Source organism: Trichosurus vulpecula, chromosome 2 (assembly GCF_011100635.1).
Source record: "Trichosurus vulpecula isolate mTriVul1 chromosome 2, mTriVul1.pri, whole genome shotgun sequence".
NCBI lineage: Eukaryota > Metazoa > Chordata > Mammalia > Diprotodontia > Phalangeridae > Trichosurus > Trichosurus vulpecula.
This window is the reverse complement of record NC_050574.1, coordinates 258,444,497-258,468,301: the sequence shown is the minus strand read 5'-3', so window position 1 is coordinate 258,468,301 and position 23,805 is coordinate 258,444,497. Positions and strand designations below refer to the sequence as shown.

The 23,805-nt window shown below is 37.1% G+C and overlaps 1 protein-coding gene across 1 annotated transcript in view; it reads left to right on the top strand.

Annotated features, from left to right (window-relative positions):
• The window catches only part of HECW2 (HECT, C2 and WW domain containing E3 ubiquitin protein ligase 2), a 211,528-nt gene that overhangs the window by 136,435 nt on the left and 51,288 nt on the right, over positions 1-23,805 (top strand). The window contains exons 17-18 of the mRNA XM_036744243.1: positions 8,027-8,110; positions 15,249-15,358. Of these exons, the coding sequence (XP_036600138.1) occupies positions 8,027-8,110; positions 15,249-15,358 (194 nt within the window). The remainder of the gene's footprint in view (positions 1-8,026; positions 8,111-15,248; positions 15,359-23,805) is intronic.

Here is a 23,805-nt window from a genome sequence, read left to right as displayed (position 1 = left end):
TATCTCCAGAACTGTGCTTCTAAGCCAGATTAGACTAGTCAAATTAGTTCTTTAGAAGTTGAGGTAAATGCTTGATGGCCTAGTTCACTTAGGAACTAGGATGTGGTTCACTTTTTTTTTAAGTCAAGGCAGTAGGGTAGAACATTTGTGAGTCACTAGTGAGGTCTAGTTCTACCACATCCTTAATGGCAGTCTGTAAGTGTCTGCCATAGGCCTAGCACAAAAGATGCAAAAGACATACAGAAAGAGAAAAGAACTTTTAATTGTGTCAGGGACATATTATACATGCATGAAATCGTGAATGAACAAGACAATGATATATATGCATGTGTATATGTATATGTATATGTATATGTATACATGTATGTGCATTGTGTATGTGTGTACATACATGTGTATATGCATGTGTATACATATGGGAAAGTCAGGTTTCATCTGGTTTGGTTTATTCTTCAAGGAAGATATTCATCTCTATGGTGTTGGGAAGGAACTTGGTATGTGTATACACATGCCCACATCATCTACCAACAAAAGGAAGTGCCAGGTTGTATGATGTAAAGGCAGATAATCTATTACTGTTCTTCCTGATGCTCAGTTCCTGAAGGACATGGCTTGTGGCTTTGCCATTGTGATAAATAGCTTGGCCTTCTGGGCATGAGCCTGTCTCAAACAGGCTTGTAGGATTAGACCAGGGGCGGGAAACCCGCAGCCTCAAGGCTCTTTGACTGAATCCAAACTTCACAGAACAAATCCTTTTGAGGACCTAGAGGGCCACATGTGGCCTCGAGGCCGCAGATTCCCCAACCCTGGATTAGACCCACTTACTTTTTAAATTTTTTTTTATTTAATGCGAAAAGAAAAAGAAACTATAAATTTAAATATTAAAACTTAAATATAAAATAAGAAAAGGAAAAAAACACATCATGTATGCAACAGAACATAAGAAAAGATTCAAAATATGTAGCGATAAATTTCTGTTTCAAGAAATCCTGTATAATAAATACTACGTGTTATATTGAGAGCTGTCCATCTTTTCTTTGCTTCCTTGTAGGTTTTCTTTTGATCTATGCTGTACGTTTTTTACTTTGTTCTTTTTTCCCCTTCCCCACCCCCGGTTACAATTAAGTGTGGACGCATTTATATATAGATATCAATATATACATACATATTTACATACATAACAGATTCTACTCCTAATCTTTATTTTTATATTTATGCATATTTCTTATTTCCTATCCCTCCAGACTCCTCTACTTCTACCCGCTACCTTCCCCTACTCTTACTTAACCTGCCTGTCCCCTCCCCCACAACAATGCCTCTTTTATCCTCCCATTCCCAGACCCATTTACTTTGTAGTAGCATCTGCTAGCAGATAATTTTCAGGGAGTGCTACAAAATTCATGAATGAGTAAATTTTTCTCTGCTTTCTTCCCTTTTCCTTTTCCACAGCATGTGATTCATACAACCAAAAAACTGTTTCCTTACTCAAGACACAGGAAGCATGCAATCCACAGTGGTTCAGTGAGTTGTCACTGGTCCTTCATAATTTAGCTAGTTATTTGTAATCCTTTGCTTGAGGAAACTGGAAAGAATGACTAGCCTGTTCATTTTTAGATTTATTTTTTATTTTATCTGTACTTCAGAGTTCATGGATATTTTACTGATAACCTATGTAGAAAAAAAATACATATTTTATAGAGAGAAACTTTATTCTTTTAGTATAAGCATTTTGGTCAGGAAGTTGATACTGACCCACTGAGAACATTTCCTGGGCTAATTTATTAGTCAGTTCAGGCTAATATCATAAGATTTCTCCAAATTAATTTTATTTTGAAAGATAATTTTTTTAAATGTCATATCAAAATAAGAGTTGCTAAGAGGTAAGATTTTGTTTCCCTGTTATATACACCAGATCTAGTTTTACCAAACATCTCTGAGAAAAGGTTTTGCCTGGTTCAAACCTTGAAATAACTTCAAGCAGATTCTTTCAGAATAATTGCTCTGTGTCTGTATCTGTGAACTTCATATTTCTTAGGAATTTCTTTTTCTTTGAGTATCTGAACAGAGCTGAAGGAAGAACCACAACTGCAATGACTGGGTACATTACAGATTCATGTTACCCAAGTGCAACCAGCTCCAATGGTTTCCTTTTGCCTTTAGGATAAAATATAAAACTCCTCTGTTTAGTTTTTGAAGCCCTACCCAAGCCTCCTTGGATGTTACTCCCCCTCTTGCACTTTGGGATCCAGTTAAACAGGTCTCCTCTCTGTTCTTCACCCACCGTACTTCATCTCTCATCTCTATCACTTTGCACACTGGCCATCCCACATGCCTGGACTTCATTTCCTCCGTCCTTCTGCCTCGTAGAATCTCTCTTTTCCTTTAAGGTGAAGCTCAGGGCCCATCTTCTACGTGAAACCTTTCTTGATTCCTCCAAATGCTACAACCCTCACTATCAAAGCTACCTTGTATGTACTTGTTTTCTGCCCCCAATAGAAACTAAGCTCCCTGTGGTCAGGGATTATTTTTTTTTTGTATTTGTATCTCCAGTGCCAAGCATATATTATGTGCTTAATAAATGTTTGATTAATAAATTAATAAACATTTAATTCATATCTCTAGATAAATTAAACTGGACATATAACTGATCAGATGCTCCAAGAAATCATCTATTGGGGCAGCTAGGTGGTGCAGTGGAAAGAACGGCCCTGGAGTCAAGAGAACCTAAGTTCAAATCTAGCTTCAGACACTTTCTAGCTGTGTGACCCTGGGCAAGTCACTTAATACCAATTGCCTCCAAAAGGAGGAAGAGGAGGAGGAGGAAAAATCATTTTTTCACTAACTATTTGATTGGATAAAAACACTTAATGACCACTCTGGTCAAGGCCCTGTGCCAGGCATTGGGGAAGACACAGTGATAAATAAGACAGTGTTCCTGTGTCAAAGGCCTTAAATTCTGTACCATAGATCTAGATGCAAAGATGCAAGAACTAGGAGATTAGACTCCATAGGCTTTTTTGTTGTTGTTGTTTTGTGGAGACAACATAGTAGTGTGGAAAGTATGCTAGACTTGTCAGGAAAACCAAGCGTGAATCTTACCTCCAACACTTGCTAGCGGTGGACAAAACTCTTAATTTCTCTGAGCTTTAGTTTCTTCTGTATCTATAAAAATAAGTATAACAAGGACTGTGATGCATATATCATGGAGATGTGGAGAGAATCAAATGAATTAATGCATAGAGAACATTCCTCAAAACTTAAAATCCCATAGAAATGTCAAAAAAAAAAAAAGGAAATTCTGTTTATAGTCTTCTACCATACTTTTTGACTGCGGATTAATCAGATGGTCCCTCTGTGTATCAGCTGCCGATTCAGTATTCTGGGCCTTGCAAAAATGTCATCCAGAAACAGAAGCATCTTTAAGGAATCCCTTTTTCAATTGGACGATGCACAGGGTATCTTCCCTGACAGAGGCAATCAACATTGCTAGTATTTGTTCTCCGCTTTATGTCTTGCTTAATTCAGTCCAATTCAGTAAACTTTTATTGAACAGTCACAATGTGTAAGGCATTAGGATAGGGATGGATAGATCCCTGGCTCTGTGGTCAGAGGACCTGGCTTCAAATCCTGCCCTTGATACCTGTAGCATCTTGGGCAATTCGCTTAACTGACCTGGGCCTTAATTTAATCAACTATAAAATGAGAGGACCAGACCAAATAGCCTATGAGGTCTTATGAACTAGCCCCCTGTTCTTCAGGAGTTTATATTCTGCATTATTAGTCAGAGGGTGGTTGAACAAAAGTATCTCTGCAATTGAATGGATCAAGGAATCTTGTATTATCTTAACAAAAGTCTTCTTGGAAACTTTAAGACTGAATTTTGGTATACTAAAGCAAAAAAAATTTTTTTTTTGGTAATCAACAAGTAATTAATACAATAGTATTTGTATCTGCTGTGTTGTTTGGTCATTTTTCAGTCATATCAAACTCTTTGTGATCCCATTTGGGGTTTCTTGGCAAAGCTACTGGAGTGGTTTGCCGTTTCCTTCTCCAGCTTATTTTACAGATGAAGAAATTGAGGCAAACCAGGTTAAATGACTGTCCAGGATCACACACCCAATAAGTGTCCAAGGTCAGATTTGAATTCAAGAAGGAGAGACCTCTTGACTCCAGGCCCAGCACTCTATCCACTGCCCCACCTCACTGCCCCTGAATACTTCTCCATAAATTTGGAAGTGTGAAAATGTGGTATACTCTGAAGGTTCATCTGTGAAAGCTAACCTGCCTCCTCCCTTTTCTTATTTTCTCAATGTGCGTAAAGGCCAATCCCATAAAGGAGAATGATGCTTTCATGTTCTTGGCCACCTTTTAAGAAAGTAATATCATTGACAATCTTTTCCATACTTTAAGAATTTCCCCATCGTTGATATATCTTGAAAACTTATATTCTGAGTACTTGTTAAATTGTATCACCTCAGGCCTGGACTCCTTCTGTGTATATTTGGTCAGACCTTGCCCAACTTCTTTTTCTTGAACTCTATTTCTGCTTCTTCATATGACAGGAGGGTGTTCAGATTTTAGAGTCCAAATGTGGTTGTTTCACTGTCATAAATAATCAAAAGAAATTACAGTTGGAATGCTGGCAGCTCTTTTCCATTTCAAATCTACTTCTTGTGTTCTTTCTAGTTTCAACTGTCCACACTATTTCCTTCTTTTTTTAAAAAAAATCAGGACAAAACGTGCCCTTCTCTAGCCCTGTGTATTTTTCCTGCTCTCTGTAGTCTTTCAAAGATCATTGGATTAGCAATCACATCTACACGTTATATAAATACCCTTAGATGTAATTCTTCTAGGCCTCACTGAAGGCAGCTATTTGCTCTCTCACCAGCTTCATATTTATCTTGCTTTTCAGTTTCAATTTTTGTTCTTAATCTGGCTTAGGTTTCACACACCAATCTTTCTACAGGCTCTTTTCTCTCCCCCCCCAACTGTTTTATTAGGAAGTTCTACTTATAATCAGAATTCTGTCATTCCCTTCTATACTGTTTTACAAATGAACTTACATTCTAAACTATTCATCATCCTTGGCTACTGTGTCTCACCACTTGGCAAGGAGGTTAAATGCTTGTTCGCTGCTGCGGTTTCTTTTCCTCTCCTTATTGTGACATTTCATGATAAGATGTCACAGAGATTCTCTAAGAAATGGGTGCTTTTAGTATTATCTATTTCTCGTTTTTCAAAATTGACAGCTTGTTGAAATAGATCAACATAGAGTTGTTATAATTGCACGCAGTGTCTTATCAAGATAAGGTAGACTCCTCCACTTCTGGTTTGGTGTCCATTTTCCTTTGCTCAATATTTTGGTTCTGTCATCTGTAGCTAGTTGTCACAGGTCTATGACGATATTGGCCATTTTATTTTTGGTGATATTGTTCACTGCTTGCTATGTCCATTGTTTTCTGACTTGCCCCTTGAAGAAAGTGTTCATGACATATAGGCATGAAGATCCTAAGTAATTTACAGACCTTGGTCGCTTTTACTTCTTAATCCTAAATTATATTTTCCAATGTTTGTGTGTGTGGGTTTGTTTGTGTTTTTTGCCATTTTTCCTTGTGCCCATCTTTTTTATTATAGTTACCACAATACTTAGAAGTATGCTGATGGGCCTTGGAGAATCTTGTCAAGTTTTTCATAGAATTTCCCTTCTCTTTTACCCTCTCTGAGACATTTTAGTGCATAAGTTACAACCCTCTTGTCTGCGGTTCTCTTTCATAGAAACTAATTAGGGGCCCTAAAAGGAGAGCTGATGAAATGTCACATGATATAATGCTCCCTGTTGCCATTAGGTACATGAAAAAAACCAACTTCAACCTCATTTGGCACTCTGATGAGCTATTGGGCTTCCATTTTGCTCCAACTTCTTTATGTCTTATGGTTTCATTTATAGTAAGAATGTCAGTGTGGATATGATTCATTTCTTTCAGTAATGTTTTGATTCATTGGTTGCTGGACACCGATTTTCCATTTAGAACAGCAAGATCAAATTAATGTTTGCAGATTGTCTAAAGCCCTCTCTCCTCTTTTATTCAATTGTCATTATAAAACTGTCATTATAAAAACTGGAGATTGTGGATTATTTATTGTTTCTTTCTACTGGGTTTTCACAGCCAAATTTACCTCATACCAACCTAATAGTGTCAGGTTCTCTGGACTTAATGAGGCCACTTCTTAGACAGCTGGCACAGTCTGTCATTCTGATCATACTAGAAGCCATTCCAGTGTGTGATAACCTTCCAGACCTAGCTCTCTACTGACAGCCTTGAAGAACTCTGCTCTTCCACAATGACTGACAATAGGATTTGACCCTAAAACATATAATTGGACCTAAATCAATATGTACTTATGTAACTGGGAGTTTATTTCGTTGTTACTAAAAGTAAATCAGAACGAATGTATCATAAAAGTAGGATAAAGGTTTCTATCAACTTTTGATCCTATATTTCAATCTCATTAATATTTTTTCAGTACTCTCAAGAGGTTTATAGTCTTTTTCCCCCTCTATAGCCAAAGCTAAATTAGTAATTTAGTACTCTGAAAGAGTATTAAGTAAAATGATAAAAACAACCATGAGTTTCTCATTGAAACTATATAGATATTGGTAAAATGAGAAACTCAAAGCTAAGAAAAGAAAAAAATTGCCAAATAATGCCAAAGAAAGCTAAAGATAGAGAAATATAACAGAAGATCTTTGAGTGGGGAAAGTCATGAAATATCTGATAAGCACTTATGTTGTAGTAGTTAATGAGCATTATGCCTGGGATGAGATAATTATTCATAGGATGTGAAGCAGTTAGTGTGGCCTGGTAGAAAGAGCGCTGGACTTGGAGTCAGAAAGACCTGAATTCAAATTTTGCCACAGACGTTTACTAACTATATGACAAGATGCTTGACCTCCTTCAGCCTCAGTTTCCTCATCTGTAAAAATGGGCATAATAATAGCACTAGGTTATTCAGTCATTCAGGCATTTATGTGCCAGGCCGTGTACTACTGCCCTACAAAAGACAAGCCCTGCTCAGAAGAAGTTGACAATCTACCAGTATGGAGCAGAGATAACAAACACATGGTTTGCATGCAGCTCCCACCACTCCCAAATACAGCCTAAACCGGATTAAAATGTAGTACCCACCTGATTTCAGTGTGTTGATGTATTAATAAAAAAGAAATGTATAAATATGTATAGTTTTCTAGATCAGTATGTAGCCTACAAGGATCCTTATCTATGGTTTAGTGGACCCTGTTTCTATTTGAGTTTGATACCATTTGTATAGACAGCATGAAAACAACTAGATACAAACAATATGTATACAGAATGAATTAGAAATAATCAACAGAAAGAAGGATGTTATTGTGAGGATCAAATAAGAAAATACATGTAAAGTGCATGGCATACCTTAAACTTCTATTTAAATATGAGCCATATAATGATTACTTTAAGATCTATGATGTTGACTAGAGTGACTGGAGAGTATATGAAATAGACAATCTGAATGGGGTGTTACAAGCAGAAGAAAGATGTGTAAGGTTGCCTGCTTTAGTGTATGGCGTACATCTCACATATGGTTTAAATTTGTGTCTTCAGAAAAAGGAGCATATCCTTTTAAAAGATCCCTTTTGTAAGTAACAACCTTCTCCTGAGTACTGCTGGGAAGTCAGTGTCACAAATGCTATTGACATGAGAAATTTATTTCCTTTAGTTGAATGGTTCTGCTACCTGAAGCAGCTCCAGCATCAGAAGTGTTGGCAACAGAAAACCTTTTCATTTCAGGTCTTGGGTTATAAGCTTCTCTTACTTTCATGGAATTGGCCCAACTGGATTAAAAGTGGTGTCTGGAAAATAAGAGATGGGGAGATGGGAAGAAGGGAGGGGTCATCTTTTCATATCTTATGCTTTTTCCTTATTACTCTGCTTTGTGTTGCCTTGTTATTCACAAAACACATTTTGGAACTGTTTCTTGACTCGATTAGGGAGAAGATTCAGTTTATCCGGACAGAGGGGACACCTGGACTGGTACGTCTTTCCAGTGATGCTGATCTTGTAATGTTGCTAAGGTAAGCAACTTATTTGACCCTTAGCTCTTAATATAGATGCTTCTGTGATTGTTTGTTGCAGAGCAGTTCAAGTATGTAATATGATATGAATTGGTGACAGATGGCTCCATGAGGAAGAGCTGTGAGAGGTTTGGTTAATTTAGTCCTACCTTGTCAGCATGAAATAGAGGAAAGAGATTTACTGAATTAGATTTAGGGGGCACCTCAGAAGTCCTCTGGTCTAACCTTTTCATTTTAAAGATGAGAAAACTAAGGCCCAAAGGCAAACGGGTAGCGAGGAGCCGGGCCAAGAGTCTACCATAGATCTTTTGATTCCAGATGAGATAGTTTTATTGCACTGTATCAAAGAGATCTGAAATCAGAGTCCTGAGTCTAAACACTGCCATTGCCACTGTCACTTATTTGTGTCACCTTGGGTCAATCACTTTAGCTATCTTGGTTTACTCATTTTTAAAATGAAGGGGCTAGACTAGAGCAACTCTTAAGATCCTTTCCTGATTCTAAATTTATGATCATTTTGAAGTGATATTTGTATTATTATTAATATTGTTATTGTATTATTATTTATTATCATTATATTATACACAATAAGGGATGGAAAGATAAAAGATGCAAAATTCTATAAAGGGAATATAGTCCACTGACAATCCAGACTAACTCTTATTCAGAGGAGAGAAGAATGGATAGTTATAGCCTTTCAGAGCAAACTAAGATCATTGTCAACTTTCACTGTCATATAGATTCACAAAATGTGCTTTGCTCCCCTTTGCTTTTTCGACTTATCCACTTAGTTGTGTGGTTTGGAGAGTTTATGTTTGGAAACTTGGGACTTGAGTTATCATTTTGCCAATAATGCTGAATATGAGCTTGAAAGTTCTTAAACATGCTGACCAATTTTGTCTCCATTGTTGTTGATAAGACTTGCTGTGGTTGGAGAGAAGTGGAAAGAACTCATCAATAATCATTGTCATTTATAGTCTGTCTAGGAAAGGGTAATGACTATGTTCAGTGTTGAGGAGGTCCAACACTAACCATAGACCAATACAGAAAATTCTTACTAAGCCATTCAAGAAATGTAAAATTTATTCCAGAGATAGGTGAGACTCTAGTATTGCTCTTTATGGCCAGGTGCATCCTAGCTTACTCTGGTAATTGGTTGCCTGATGCCTCACAGAATGACAGATTTTGAGAGTTAGAAGGGAGTTCAGTGACCAGAGGAATCCCCACTGTGACAGGTGGTCACTTCTGCTTGAAGGAGGAGTACAGCCTTTCTTCCAAAAAAGAAGTCTTTAGGCAATCCACACCATATCGGACTACCTCCAATTGTTAGGAAGTTTTTTGGTTTTTTAAATTTTTTTCCACCAACGTCAAATTTAAATTGGACTCTTTGTTCTCATCTCTTTCTCCTAGCTCTGCCTCAATCTACCAATCTTTAAAACTAAAATAAAATTATATTGATCTTCCTTGTGGCATAGTTAAAATCTGTTTAATTAAGAGTTTACAAATCCTTTTCCCAATGTGGTATGCCATTTGATAATATCTCAAGGAATGAAACCCGTGAAAAAAATGCCAGCAAAGGCAATAATTAAAATTATTTTAAAATCTTCAAACAGGTGCCATGGCATCTAATTTAAGACTACAGCTAGTAGTTTTGGAGGGGAAAATAAGGTAGCCTCTTAGAACTGTTGGAACTGAAGTTAATTTAAGAGGCAACTTCTGAAAGATAGAATTTCACTGATACTCAGATTTGAAATTAGCGTCTACTAAGTACAGAGGACTATACTAGATGCCTTGGGGAATAGTAAAGTTGGAACTCTTCACATAATGATGTTTATTATACTTGTAAAATAGCTGCCTGGCAAATGTCATTTTTAAGCATATTAAAAAATTGAAAAGCATTCTTATGTAATGGATAGAGCCTTGGAGTTGAGAGGACTTGAGTTCAAATACAGCCTCTAACACATATAAGCTGTGTGACTATGGGCTCATTGACCCAGGCAACTTTCTATGATAGTAAATTGAAGATGAGCTGCAGATTTGCATTAGTGGAGAGAAATTATCGGTCTACCAAAGTAAATAAATCCCTGTTAGTTCTCTGTGCAATCAACCTGTGGCCCTTGTATATACCTTTAAAAACACATTCAACAATTTCAGTAGAGGAAGCTCTTTCAATCCAGATTTTAAAGGAGTTATAATAGAAAACAAATGATTTATGCAACAGAGTTCCTAAATATCATGTGTTTTCGTCAGTTCTTAAGAGGTCTCCAAATGGCCACTATTTCTGATAGATTGTATTTTAGGGAGACTGACAGACTGAGGTAGTTCTTAACATAGGACATGGTATGCTTGGTATGTAGGAAAAAATATCATGTGCATTCATATAAATTCTATGTATTCTACCATATTTTGGTAGTCCCCCAAATCATTTATGTAACAACAATCAAGCTGGAACACAACTGCTTGATTTCACTCAACACACCCTGGTTTGTGACACTCAAATCTAAATGGAACAATTTTATTCTTGGAGGAAGGAAAAAATGTGTCATAGCCAAACTGATGAAAATACTAGTCACCATCTACACTTTAATGAGCTTCATGGTAGGATGCTAAATATTTTAAGCCATGTCATTGTTTAGATTATAGATTATTTGCGCTTTAGAAGAGTACAAAAGTTGATAAGTATCTTCCCCATTATTTTCTTTAGCCAAACAAGTGATTTTGAAGTTCATTCATACTGAAAGAACAAGTTAATATTTTTTTCCTGTGGAAAATAAAGATTCTTTTTAAAACTTGTGGGCATTTTGGAGAAAGAGAGGAAAAGTTACCTACACATATTTTACCTAATTGAAAAGGAAAAAAAGACTTTAGATAAGAATGGCAATTTGTTTTAACTTCTATGATTTTTATTGGGTGATTAATTTCTAATATGCAACTCAGCACATCTGGATGTTTAATCAGTGTCATAATGATTATGGGACAATGGAAAGTTGCTTTCAGAGCTTTGTGCCTCAGTTCTTCAGAATTTATTTTGATTTTAGTTTTAAGTTTAAGTGATTTGATTGATGCTCAAATAATTTATCCACAAATGAAACGGTAAGGGAGAGTGTGTTTCCATATAGTTATATTTCTTAAAAGGAAAATCATTTGTGGTAAAGGGGAAAAGATTATGATAAAGCTGCAATTTCAAGATTATTGCTCTAGGAAATCATTCCAATTTAAAATAAATCTTTCTCTCCTCACTGTGTGTTTTACATGAACAGAGGATTCTAAATGGACTGGCTTGGGCCTATTATAGCTCATTCAATTTCATTAGTCATTTCAGAAATTCATCTCATATGAAATATGCTCTGACCCTGTAGATAATTCCTTTTTAAAAAAGCAATTTCAGTACTCATCTTTAGAAATGATTAGTTATTGGATTTTATCAGTAAGCAGGGAAGAATGAATAAAAATAGTGTGTAGATACATATTTCTGCATTCATACATAAATAAATTGCAAAAGCATCCATTGTAAAATCTTTGCACCTGTCTGTATCTATCTTGAGATAAATAGTGAGTATTAAAAATCCATTCAATTCTCAATCACTATAATTTCTAAAAAAGAAAGTCTAGGATTCCTATATTCCAAGTTTCTCTGTAGGTATTAATTAATATCTTTGGGAGAATAATTTAAGCAAAACCATTCTGAAAAGAATATTACTGACTGTACTAATGTTATATGTTCCCACATGTCTGTAAAAGTAGGATGAAATAAAATGAAGAGAGAAGCTAATTATTAGTAGGGAGAAGAGAAGGCTAAGGAAAAAAAAATAATTAAAAAAATAAATAATATAAATAAATAGATAAAAATAATAATAAACAATAACAAAAATTATCATTTGAATTAGTCTTTAATATTTACAAGGCAGTTTACAAATATTACATCATTTTATCCTTAACAACAAACCTAGGAGATAGGCACTATCATTATCCACATTTTATAGATGAGGAAACTGAGGCAGACAGAAGTTTAGTGATTTGCCCAGCAACATACAGCTAATAAGTGTCTGAGGCTGGATTTGAACTCAGGTCTTCCTGACTCTAGGTCCAGTGTTTTATCTGCTGTACCACCTACCTACAGTGTAAATATTTTGAGGGCAGATTAGATTTCCTTGTGGCCTCAACAATTCCTGGCATACAGAAGTGCACTCAAAAGTTTCCATTCCTTTGATTTCCTTTTGATTTTTCCCCCAAATCTTGAAGCCTTATCATAGTAAGTCTTAAAATTTAACATTTAAAATCCAGAAATACATAGTTGAAGCAAAAATAGTTTACTTTCAGAGGTTGGTGTTGCAACAATAGTGCTAGCAGCTGTTGTGGGGGTGAGAGACCAACAAGAATGCTGCCAGCACAGGTTCTTTGATCTGCTTTACTAACATTAGAGGGTTAACAATCTTATTTCAATCCAGCATACAAATATCATTCACTTTGTTCAGGGGAAAAAACCAGCATCCTGAACTTCAGAGCAAATACAAACAATTACAAACATACATTATAAACAGACCAAATACAGTTCATAGTTACCAAGAAACCATCAACATCTGGGTGAGCTGGGAGGCTCTTAGAGCAGCTGCCCAGAGTCCTGTGCCTCCAGGAGTGAGAACCTCAAGCAAATAGCTCTGTTCTCTCTTTTTATACAGTCTTTGGACATCATCAAAGTCATCTGAGGGACTAGAACTCAGACTGCTACTGTTGGCTCTGGTCTTAGTAACTCCCCTTAAGGACCCTGAGAGCTTCACACCCACATAGGCTTAGCACCTAGTAGATAGGGGTTTGGTCCTGGGGCTTTGCAAATAGTAAGGCTCAATCAAAGACACTTAATTAATTTATTATTCTAAATCAGTAAAAAAAGAAAAATCCCAACTTCATTGATATTACAGTTGGGTAAATGTCACATATAATTGGTTAAAAAAAATCTCACGGTTAATGAAAAGAAATTCAAGGAAAGGTGGCCTAGCCACACCAGAGCTTAAATTGTATTATAAAGCAGCAATTGTCAAAACTACTTGGTACTGGCTAAGAAATGGAGTTGTGGGTCAGTGGAATAGGTTAGGTACAGAAGACATAATAGCCAATGACTATAGTAATCTACCATTTGATAAGCCCAAAGACTCCAGTTTCTGGGTCTTTCTCACTTTTTAACAAAAACTGCTGGAAAATTGGAGAACAGTATGGCAGAAACTAGGCATAGACCAACATCTTACACTGTTTAACAAGGTAAAGTCAAAATGGGTACACAATTTAGATACAAACATTGATACTATAAGCAAACTAGGAGAGCAGGAAATAGTTTACTTGTCAGATTTATGGAGAAGGGAAGAATTTATGACTAAACAGAAGATGGAGTACATTGTGAAATGCAAAATGGATGATTTTGATTACATTAAATGGAAAGGTTTTGCAAACAAAGCCAATGCAACCAAGATTAGAAGGGAAGCAGAAAGCAGGGAAACAATTTTTACACCCAGTGTCTCTGATAAAGGCCTCATTTCTAAAATATATAGAGAACCGAGTCAAATTTATAAGAATACAAGTCATTCCCCAATTGATGGATGGTCAAAGGATGAGAACAGTCAGAAAATATTAAAGCTATCTATAGTCATATGAAAAAATGCTCTAAAGTCACTGTTGATTAGAGATATGCAAATAAAAACAACTTTGAGGTACCACATCACACCTATCAGATTGGCTTCCATGATGAAACAGGAAAACAATAAATGTTGGAGAAAATGTGGGAAAATTGGAACACTAATGCATTGTTGGTGGAGTTGTGAACAGATCCAGCCATTCTGGAAGGCAATTTGGAACTATGCCCAAAGGGCTATAAAACTGTGCATTGCCCTTTGGCCTAACAATACTACTTCTAGAGATGTATTCCAAAGAGATCATAAAAATGGGAAAAGGACCCACCTGTACAAAATTGTTTATACAGCTTATTTTGTGGTGGCAAAGAATTGAAAATTGAGGAGATGCCCATCAATTGGGAAATGGCTGAACAAGTTGTGGTATATGAATGTAAAGTACTATTGTGCTATAAGAAATGGTGAGCAGGCAGACCTCAGAAAAACCTGGAAAAACTTACATGAACTGATGCTGAGTAAAATGAGCGGAACCAGGAGAACATTGTACACAGTAACAGCCACATTGTGCAATGACTAACTTTGATAGTCTTAGCTTTTCTCAGCAATGCAAGGATCTAAGACAACTCCAAAGACTCATGATGGAAAATGCTATCCACATCTAGAGAAAGAAATTTGGAAGCTGAATGCAGATGGAAGCATGCTATTTGCTCTCTTTTTTTTGTTATTTTGTTTTGTTTCTTCTTTCTCATGGTTCCTCCCGTTGGTTCTAATTCTTCTTTACAACATGATAATGTGAAAATATGTTTAATATGAATGTATATGTAGAGCCTATATCAGATTACATGCCATCTTGGGGAGAAGGGAAGGGAGAGAGGGGGAGAAAATTTAAAACTCAAAATCTTATGGCAGTGAATGTTGAAAACTAAAAATAAATAAGTTTATTTTTAAAAAGACAGTGAGACCATCTTGGAGACTTGATTGGTCCAGGGAACTAAGGCTTGAACAACTAATCTGACCTTGAGGCCTCCTAAGGCATAAAATCGCATCCCACAAGTAATGTGGTTTCTTCAGTCTTGACTAACTTCCCACTGCCATTCAAGTAAAAAAATTCTTCTGATTATGCCCCCTTGGAAAATTGGGAGGGCGTAGGGGTAAGAAGAGTGCCAAGGTAAGCTGTAGCCAGCTGAACCCACAGTGTATCATTGTTGAGTAACCTTTCCACGATATTGTTGAATAAACTTTTGTTAGATGTTAAAAAACAAAACAAACACACCTCACAAACAGATGCCCACCCCTTTTAAAGGGTCAAGAAGACTTTTATTTTCCTTCACAAAAATAATATGATAAGACCCCTCCCCGGGAAGCTAAATATAACCTTTAATAAGTCCTATGGAATGGAAGGAGAATGATAGTAGTCACATTATGATAGAGTGAGAATAACTGCCATACTCAGAATTTTAGAAGTAAGGAATTTTGGCCTCTCTGGTAGTCAGTTTCTCCTCTCTGGTCTTTCTCAGTTTATTCGAAGAAGAGATAATGTCATATGTGCCTCCACATGCCTTACTCCACCCCAGCTATTGCCAGTCTCCGCGAAGTTCCCCTGTGTCCTCACCTCAGAACTCTCCAGGTAAGCTCAAGTGGTACTTGAGGAGTGAGCACTGACATTGGAAGTCCTGTCTCTACCAGGGACAAGTGAGGGAATAGTTTGGGAAGGCATTTTAATGGTTATCACCTGAGTAAATCTTTGGTTATGCTTATATTGGTTAGATCTTAAAAACTAACTCCTTTCTAGAATTATTTATGATGGATAAAGAGATAGCAAGGTTCTAGAGCATGAAATAAAATGCCAATAGTGTGACGTGCTTTTGGGTCATCTTCTTTTTGTTTGGATAAACTATGTTCTGCAAAAATGAAAATTACCTAAGTAATTTACTCATGTGCCATGCAGATTACCCGTTATCATTTTGAAAAATCTGAAATAATTTCTTCTCATTCGGGGGCCATTTTGATGGAGAAAAAGAAATAATTTTACTGCTAAGAAATGACCTCTAAATACTTGGACAGATCTATGGTTTCAATGACATAGGCACTACCTTCTTTGGTACAGATTACAGCCTATCTATCCCTTCTCATGCTATGATATTCTTGTTCAGGCCCTTCTGTAGATCCCTCATAGAATATCTACCTAGTCTGCTAGAGGACTTTAACATTCTTTTGGTACCAGTGTAATACTAAGATTGTCTATCTGCCATCCTTTTCTCCTTTTACTAGATGAAAAGTTGACCTGTGATTATAAATTTCCTGGATATCTTGGATACCACTTCTTATGCATGAATTATTATTGGTAATAGGCCTCAGCCTGCTTACTCAGATACCAAAAACCTGATTCTGAGATGGCTTACTTGCAAATACTATTGATAAATAGAATATGTAAAACCATTCTCCTATCCTTCTACATTGCCTCTTGGGTTATTTCATAATTTCTAATGGTCTTTACCTTAATAACAGTTTCTACTAAATCTAAGTATTTGTACTTCTGATACTAAAAGTCCGAAGTTATTGGAGTGATACATGATGTTTGGCAGCTCATGTCAACTGAGGATATGTTTCCCATCCTTGTTTTTTGAGACCCATAGGCCCAATGACTAGTTAGAGCTGGAAAGGACCTCAGAGATCATGTAATGAACCCCTCTCCCCCTCATTTATAGATGAAGCAAATGAAGCTGAGAAAGCATTCATTTGAATCCTGTGAATTCTTTATCTAATGCTAGCTTAGGTTTCTCTATAATAAGTTCTATGAAGATTGTCACATAATTAGTTTTTCATTTAGGATTACAAGTTAATTATGGGATGAGGGGGAACCTTAAGTTAGCGTAATTCATCTCCACAAAACAGTCATAAGATCATCAGTGTTTACTCTGGATGAATTGAGCAGTAGAAATGGATCATCATCAAAAGCAGAAATTAAGAGGAAATAATAATGAAGAGAAAGCTAAGAAATCACCAAGATGCCTAGTCATCTTATTTGGTGTTTTAGAAGTTAGTTACTTCTTATGCAGGATACTTTCATTTTAAAATACCTAAAAATCTATCAAGCACCGGTCTTGGATAGATTGTACAAAGATCACATATGAAAGACATATCTGCAGAATAGAATTTTATGTTGGGATGAAGCGCATTAAGGATTCTCAGTTTTAGGATAATACATTTTCTGAGAATATGTATAACCCAGATATTATGACATTAATTGGAGTATTTGGGTGCTTTTTAATTTTTGGAAAGAACAATCTCCATATTTTTGGCCAAGTCTCTTTTTAGTGGGGCTTCTTTGTTCTTGAAGTTGATATGTATTGCTTGATACCAGTGGAAACCATTATAACTGATTTCACATGCTAAAGGATTAGGATCAGCTAACACTATCTGATGGAGATCCTTTTGAGGCTTTTTAATAGATTAAAGTTTCTTTTTGAAATTATCCCTTGGGTTTTTGAGAAAGCAACATTTCCAACAGACCCAAAGAAGTTTGAACTCTTTTCTCTAGAATTTCACCACTTCAGGCTACAATGAAAATAATATTGTTAAAAGTTACTACTATATAATAAAATTTAATGATTATTTTAAAAATCCCCCTAGAGACTTGGTAATCTTTTCAAAATGCTTCTCATCTCAAGTGCATTTGCATTTCTGCAAGCAAAAATGGTGATAGGAGCTATGGAAAATTTGATTCATTCCCTTTGCAGCTGTCAGACTACTCACCTAAAATTTATCAAAATCTTGGAATGGGAGCATTTGTTTTTGTGGGATAATTCTAATGCCAGCCTCAACTACAGCTATGCCAACAGGAAAAGATCTTTTAAAACTTCATATGATTTATTATTCCAAATATGAAACCCAGCAGTTTAAGAAATATTTGTAACAGCATGTTATTTTTATTACCATTTAAATAATGAAATAAGTGTTTTCTTATGGGAACACCTTTCAGGTAAATGAAGTTTACCCATTTAAATGTCAAAACCTTTTAATTTTTAATAGTTTTTTTTTATAAAAATCCTGGTCAAGCACACTTCCCTGCCTTCTCAGAGGAAGATAAATATGATTTCTTGATGACTCAGTCATCATTAGAATTATTAATAACCGCACTATGCTGAACTATAGTAGTTTTAACATCCTTCCTCTCTCTGTCGGTGGCCACTTATGTTGTTTCTCTGTAGGTTTTATTTGTAAAATATATAAATAATATTTTGTAGCATAAGAAATCAAAAAAACATTTTATTGGAATTGTGTACAAAATAAATGTTGATAGGTTCTGAGCATCTCTTCTACCAAAGCAAGTCATAGAACTTCTGAGTTCAAAGAGATCATGCTGACCAAAGAAGTCATTGTTACAATAACCCTGGCAAATGGTCATCCAGCTTCTATCAGATTGCAAAAATTTGCATATCCCTTCCTCATCTCTCCTGAATTCCAGTCCATTATCTCCATCTGGATGTCCCATAAACATCCCAAACTCAGTAGGTCCAAACACAACTCACTGTCTTCCCCTCTAATCTTTTCCTCATCCAAAATTCATGTTTCCTTTGTGGATACCATTATCCTCAATCACTGTCCTCATCATCCAAGTTTATCGTCTCAGAGTTAATCTCCACTCCTTCCTTTCCCTCACTCACCATATATAACCAGCTGCCAAGTCTTGTCAATTCAAACTTTACAATGTCTTTTCAATCTGTCCTTGTTCTCTACTCACACAGCCATCACCTGGCCCATTAAAACAGCCTCCTAAATGGCTTCCGTACTTAAAATCTTTTCTCTCTCCATTTTATCCTCTACGCAGTTGCTACAATAATCTTCTTAAAGTATGGATCTGACTATATCAGTCCCCTACTCAAGATACTTCTGTGGCTTCTATCAAGTTGCCCTGGGGTAAAATATAAAATCTTTGTCTTAGTATTTGAAAGTATTTACAGTTGCTATCCAGTTTCCCTTTCTAGAATTTCACATTATATCCCTTATACATATATTCCCCCCAAACTGACCCGAACTCTGATCTCTATTTGCCATTTCAATGCCTTTTTCCAGGCCTCCCTGAATGCCTGGAATGCACTCTCTCCTTACTTTTACCCCTTAGCTTCCTTAAAGGCTCATCTTAAGAAGCCTTTTCTGATCCCTCTAATTATTGGTGCTTTCCTCCCCTAAATTATATTGTATTTCCATTTTTGTGTAAATGTTGCCTCTCCCCTGAGGGTAGGGGCTGTTTTTGTTTTTTTCTTTCCACAGCATCTGGCACAATGTCTTGCACAAAGTAGGGACTTAATAAATTCTTGTTCAGTGAATTGAGTTGAACTCTAATGCTAGAACATTCATGCATAGGCATTATGATGCCAGTTTCCACAGTTCAGAAATTTCTTTTACTTGTTTCCTGATTCTCACCTGTATTTTGGATGGTTGAGACTGCCCAAAGCCTAATCTTTACTGTTTTGTTCAATTATTATATTGGCCTTCAACTAGATTTGGTGCCAACAGGAGACATTTAAATTGGCATGAGGATTTCCATTTTTTAAATAAGAGGACTTGGAAACAACTGGCACCATGAGCCTTCCAAGGACTTGACTATGGAGTGACCCTGGAAAGAGAGTGTCCAGCAAAGCCTGGGGCAAATATCTAGTCTCAAAATCAATCCAGAGAGATATGTGGAAAGTCCCAGGATGGAACAGTGCCACACCCTAGGAGCCAAGTGGCATCCTTATTTCCCTGGTATTCAGAGGTGTCTATCACGTTTGTCAAATATTGCTAGGTAGATGGTGTCCATTGTTGGTAGTTATTGACATGAGAAAAAAGGCTGTGCAGATAACTCCTAAATCTACTTATCTGTCTTGTAAGGTCCAGCCTTGTATTACCAATTGCTGGATGTCACCATCTGGTTGTGTCCTTGGAATTTCAAACTGGGAGATATCTGAAACAATTGCAATTCATTGCCTTCCCCTCCCCAAACCCTGTCCTCCTTCCTGAAACTATCTGTTTCTGTAAGGTGCATTTATCATTGTTCAAGTCACAAAGATTTTCAACCTCTTGACTCTCCTTTTTATTCCCTCTTCATATCCAATTGGTTGCCAAGTCTTGTCATTTCTACTGCTACAATATATCCTGCATCTGTTGCTTCTCTCCATTCAGAGTCACCATCGTTGTTTAGGTGCCTATCATCTGTTGCTATTACAATTGCAGCTAAATGACAGAGTGGTTAGAATGTTGGACTTGGCATCAGGAATACTTAAGTTCAAATCAGCTACTGGCTGCGTGACCTTGGGCAAGTCACTTGATCTGTCTCAGCCTCAGTTTCTTAATCTGTAAAATTGGTGTAATAGTAACACCTATTCAGGCAGCAAGTTGATATAGTGGGTAGAGCACCCTCTTTGGAGTCAGGAGGACCTGAGTTGAAATGTAACCTCAAACACATATTAGCTGACCCTAGGCAAGTCACTTAACCCCAACGGCCACCAAAAAAATAATAATAATAGCACCTACATCAGCAAAATTTTGAGGCTCAAACGAGGTAGTATATGTAAAATGTTTTGCAAACGTTAAAGTGCTATGGAAATATTAATGATTATCATAAATCGGATCCCCTGCTTCTAGTACCGCTCCAATCCAATCCATCAAAGTGCTGAATTTATAGACTTACAGCACAGATCTGCCATGTCACTCCCCTGTTCCAGAAGATCCAGTTGCTTTCTTTTGCTTCTTGGACAAGAAAATGAATCCTCATTTGGCACTGAAGGTCCTTCACAATCCGTCCAGCCTATATTTCCCCTTACTCTTCCTCATACACTCTACATTCCAGCTTCCATTCAAAGCTCAGCTCCAGTGCTACCTCCTGTCTGTCTTCATTCCTCAATTATTAAAATTTCTCCTCAAATTAAGTGGTTGTTCTGTTGTTGTTCAATAGTTCCAGTGTCCAACTCTTTGTGACCCTGTTTTGGGGTTTTGGGGGTTTTTAAAAATTTTTTTGGCAAAGGTACTTGAATGGTTTGACATTTCCATCTCCAGCTCATTTTACAGATGAGCAAACTGAGGCAAACAGCATTAAGTGACTTGCCCAGGGGTCACACAGCTAGTAAGTGTCTGAAGCTGGATTTGAACTCAAGAAGATGAGTCTTCTTGACTTTGGGCTTGGCGCTCCATCCACTGAGCCACCCAGCTGGCCCCTCTACTCAAATTATTTTGCACATGTTCTTGTATTCACTTGTGTTATGCTATTTCCCCAATCGAAAATAAACTTTTGAAGACAGGGATGGTTTCATCTCCAGCACCTAGCACAGTGCCTTGGCATATGATATTGGCCAGATGGAATTCTATGTTAAAGAAATTATTGGATTGGGTTGTGAATGTGAAACTATATATGGATAAATTAGCATACTATGAAATATTATCCTATTGTGCTATCTAACACACAAAAAACCCACAAAATGAATGCCAGAAAGAGATTCCTTCCTACATAAGATAGGCAAAAGAGGAAGGTTTCAAACCAATATTTTAGTTGGTTATTTTATAAATCTAGGGATAGACCTGTGATTTCATTAGTACAGGAAATTCGTGAATGAGCGTACACACACACACACACACACACACACACACACACACACACACACCAATTCAAGTTGGCACCTTCTCTGAAACTTATGGTCTTAGAGAGTCAGCTAGAGTGATTTGCCCAGGGGATGTCAGAAGCAGGTTTTCCCAGGCCTGAGGTCAGCTTTCTATGTCTCTATCCACTATGCCACACTTCCTCATATTCATATATAGGGATATAGATGTATAAACGTATAGTTATATAGATGTATCTATATATAACATATACATATTAAGAGAGCACACTTGTTTTCTTTTTTATTTTCTCAAAATGGTGAGCAAAAAACTAATCTATTCATGAAGATATTTTTGTCTTGGTCTCCTTTTTGTGGTCATATTAACACTGCACTTGCATTGGTTCAATCTTGCAGGAATATGGTTGATTCCCAAAGTAGAAGTAATTATTGTATTTATCCTGGAGTTTCTTGGCACTTGCAGCTGACTTGCCGTAAGAATTTGTCATTCCCAGACAGAATCATTTAGGGGTAATTTTTTAACCGTGAAGTCATGCATGAGTGATTTTTAATTTTTCCACAATAGAACCATTTCAAAGGTATTTGTGGACTTGAAAAGTTCCAGTCCCCAGAGCCTTCAGAATGGGATCTTTTTGCCTAGCATAAAAATGGAGTTTAGGCTCATTTTATGAACTCAGTATTGATCATGGCATCTCACATTTCCCTTTAACTATCTTAAATGATGGGGAAAAGGAGAATAGTCGATTTGTCATTTATTTAATGTTGTTAGCTATTACAAGGGTTCCATTTCATTCTCTTCAATACTGTGAGCTGGCTCCTCTTTTGCCTCTAGTCCTATGACTATAATATCCCCACAGCTCTGTACTCTGCCCTTTGTGGGGTCCCCCCCCATTCCTATACATCTGTTCCAGTTTTGTATTTCCAAATGACCATCAGATATTTCCACATGGATGTCCTATCATTGCTGCATACTCAACAAGCCCAAAGCTGAACTCACCATCTTTCCCCTGAAATGGGCTCCTTTTCCCAACTACCCTCTTACATCAGGAAGGGATAATAAATAGACAGACTTGGAGTCTGGAAATCTGGGTTTGAGTCCCACCTTATGTATTCTCTGAGCAAAGCTGGGAGAATGACTTCAGCTTTCTGGGAGAGTTTTCTGTGTAGATCTGGGCAACTCATTGAAACTTCCATCTGTAAAACAGGGGTAAAAATGGTAGCACTAGTCTTTCCTCTCTCAGTTTCAGCTGTGTACGTTGTTTGTTGCCAGTCCAGTTTCTCTAATGATATGGGCGACTGTGGAAGAGTTCAAGGAGGAAGTGAGGGGAGTTTCTTTGGGCTCATTCCCTCTCCCCTCAATAGTCTGATTATAGGCACAATGGTCTACTTCTCCAAAGTGCTCCCAAAGCTTAATTGCCTTCTGTTGATATCACCTTCTGTGATATGACTAAGCACAGAAGCATGTCTAATTCTTTAAACCAGGTCCAATATATTTTGTCTGATTTTAACCAGTGACTTAACTCCTTCCAAAATGAATAAGGACTTGTTTGCACCTAGATTATAGTTTTGCTTGACGTTTCTGATTTAATCAAAAGGTGGTCTCACCAGACAAAGGCGTTAGGTGCAGAGCTTCTTGTTGCTTAGATTAATTGGGGTTGGGAAGCTGAGACCTTCTTCTTACACTTGAATCATTACAGCAACTTCCTGGATGGTTATTTTGCCTTCGTGCTTTTTCTTTCTCTTCCATATTACTCTCGGACTAATCTTTCTTAAACACTGCTATTATTGTTATACTCTCTACCTCTACCCCCTTCAACAAGCTACCACCAGGATTATAATTAGGATAGGACATCTGGGGCTTCAGCCTAAATGATTTAGAGGGTATTGCTAGAGGGTAAGTTCTACCTGGGAGCCCATTCCCCCAGATCTATCCACTCTTGTCCCTCCCTCTCCCTCTCCCTCTCTCCAGCACTGTAATTCATCCTCTGCCCATCTGGCTGCCTGCCTTGACTACCAGCACTATTGATCTCCTGCCCAACTCATACCCCTAGCAGTTTACTAATTCCCCCCTTGCCCACCCAAAATGACAGAGAACTTTGTTTTTCCCCCTTTGGTGAAGCAGCTAGCCTCAAGCAGTGCAAAAACACAAGTTTTCTTTCACTCAGGACACTCCCTAAATAAGCATCCTCTCTCCCACCCCTCCAACGCCACCATTGTTTGCCTTAGGTGAAGTTTTGGTTTTTTATTTTTGTTTTTTTTTTGGGGGGGGTGGTTGGTTATGTCTCTGACTATAAGGGTTCCTGGCTATCTACAATATGGAAACCAAAAGCATCTCCCTGACTTTTAAGGCCTAGAGCCCCCAACAATCTGGCCCATTTCTACCTATTTAACCTTACTTCCCTGCTGTCGCATGCTATAAAATATCGTTCATGTGAGGCAACTCAATGCTCACAGCGCAGGGGATGCTCATTCCTAC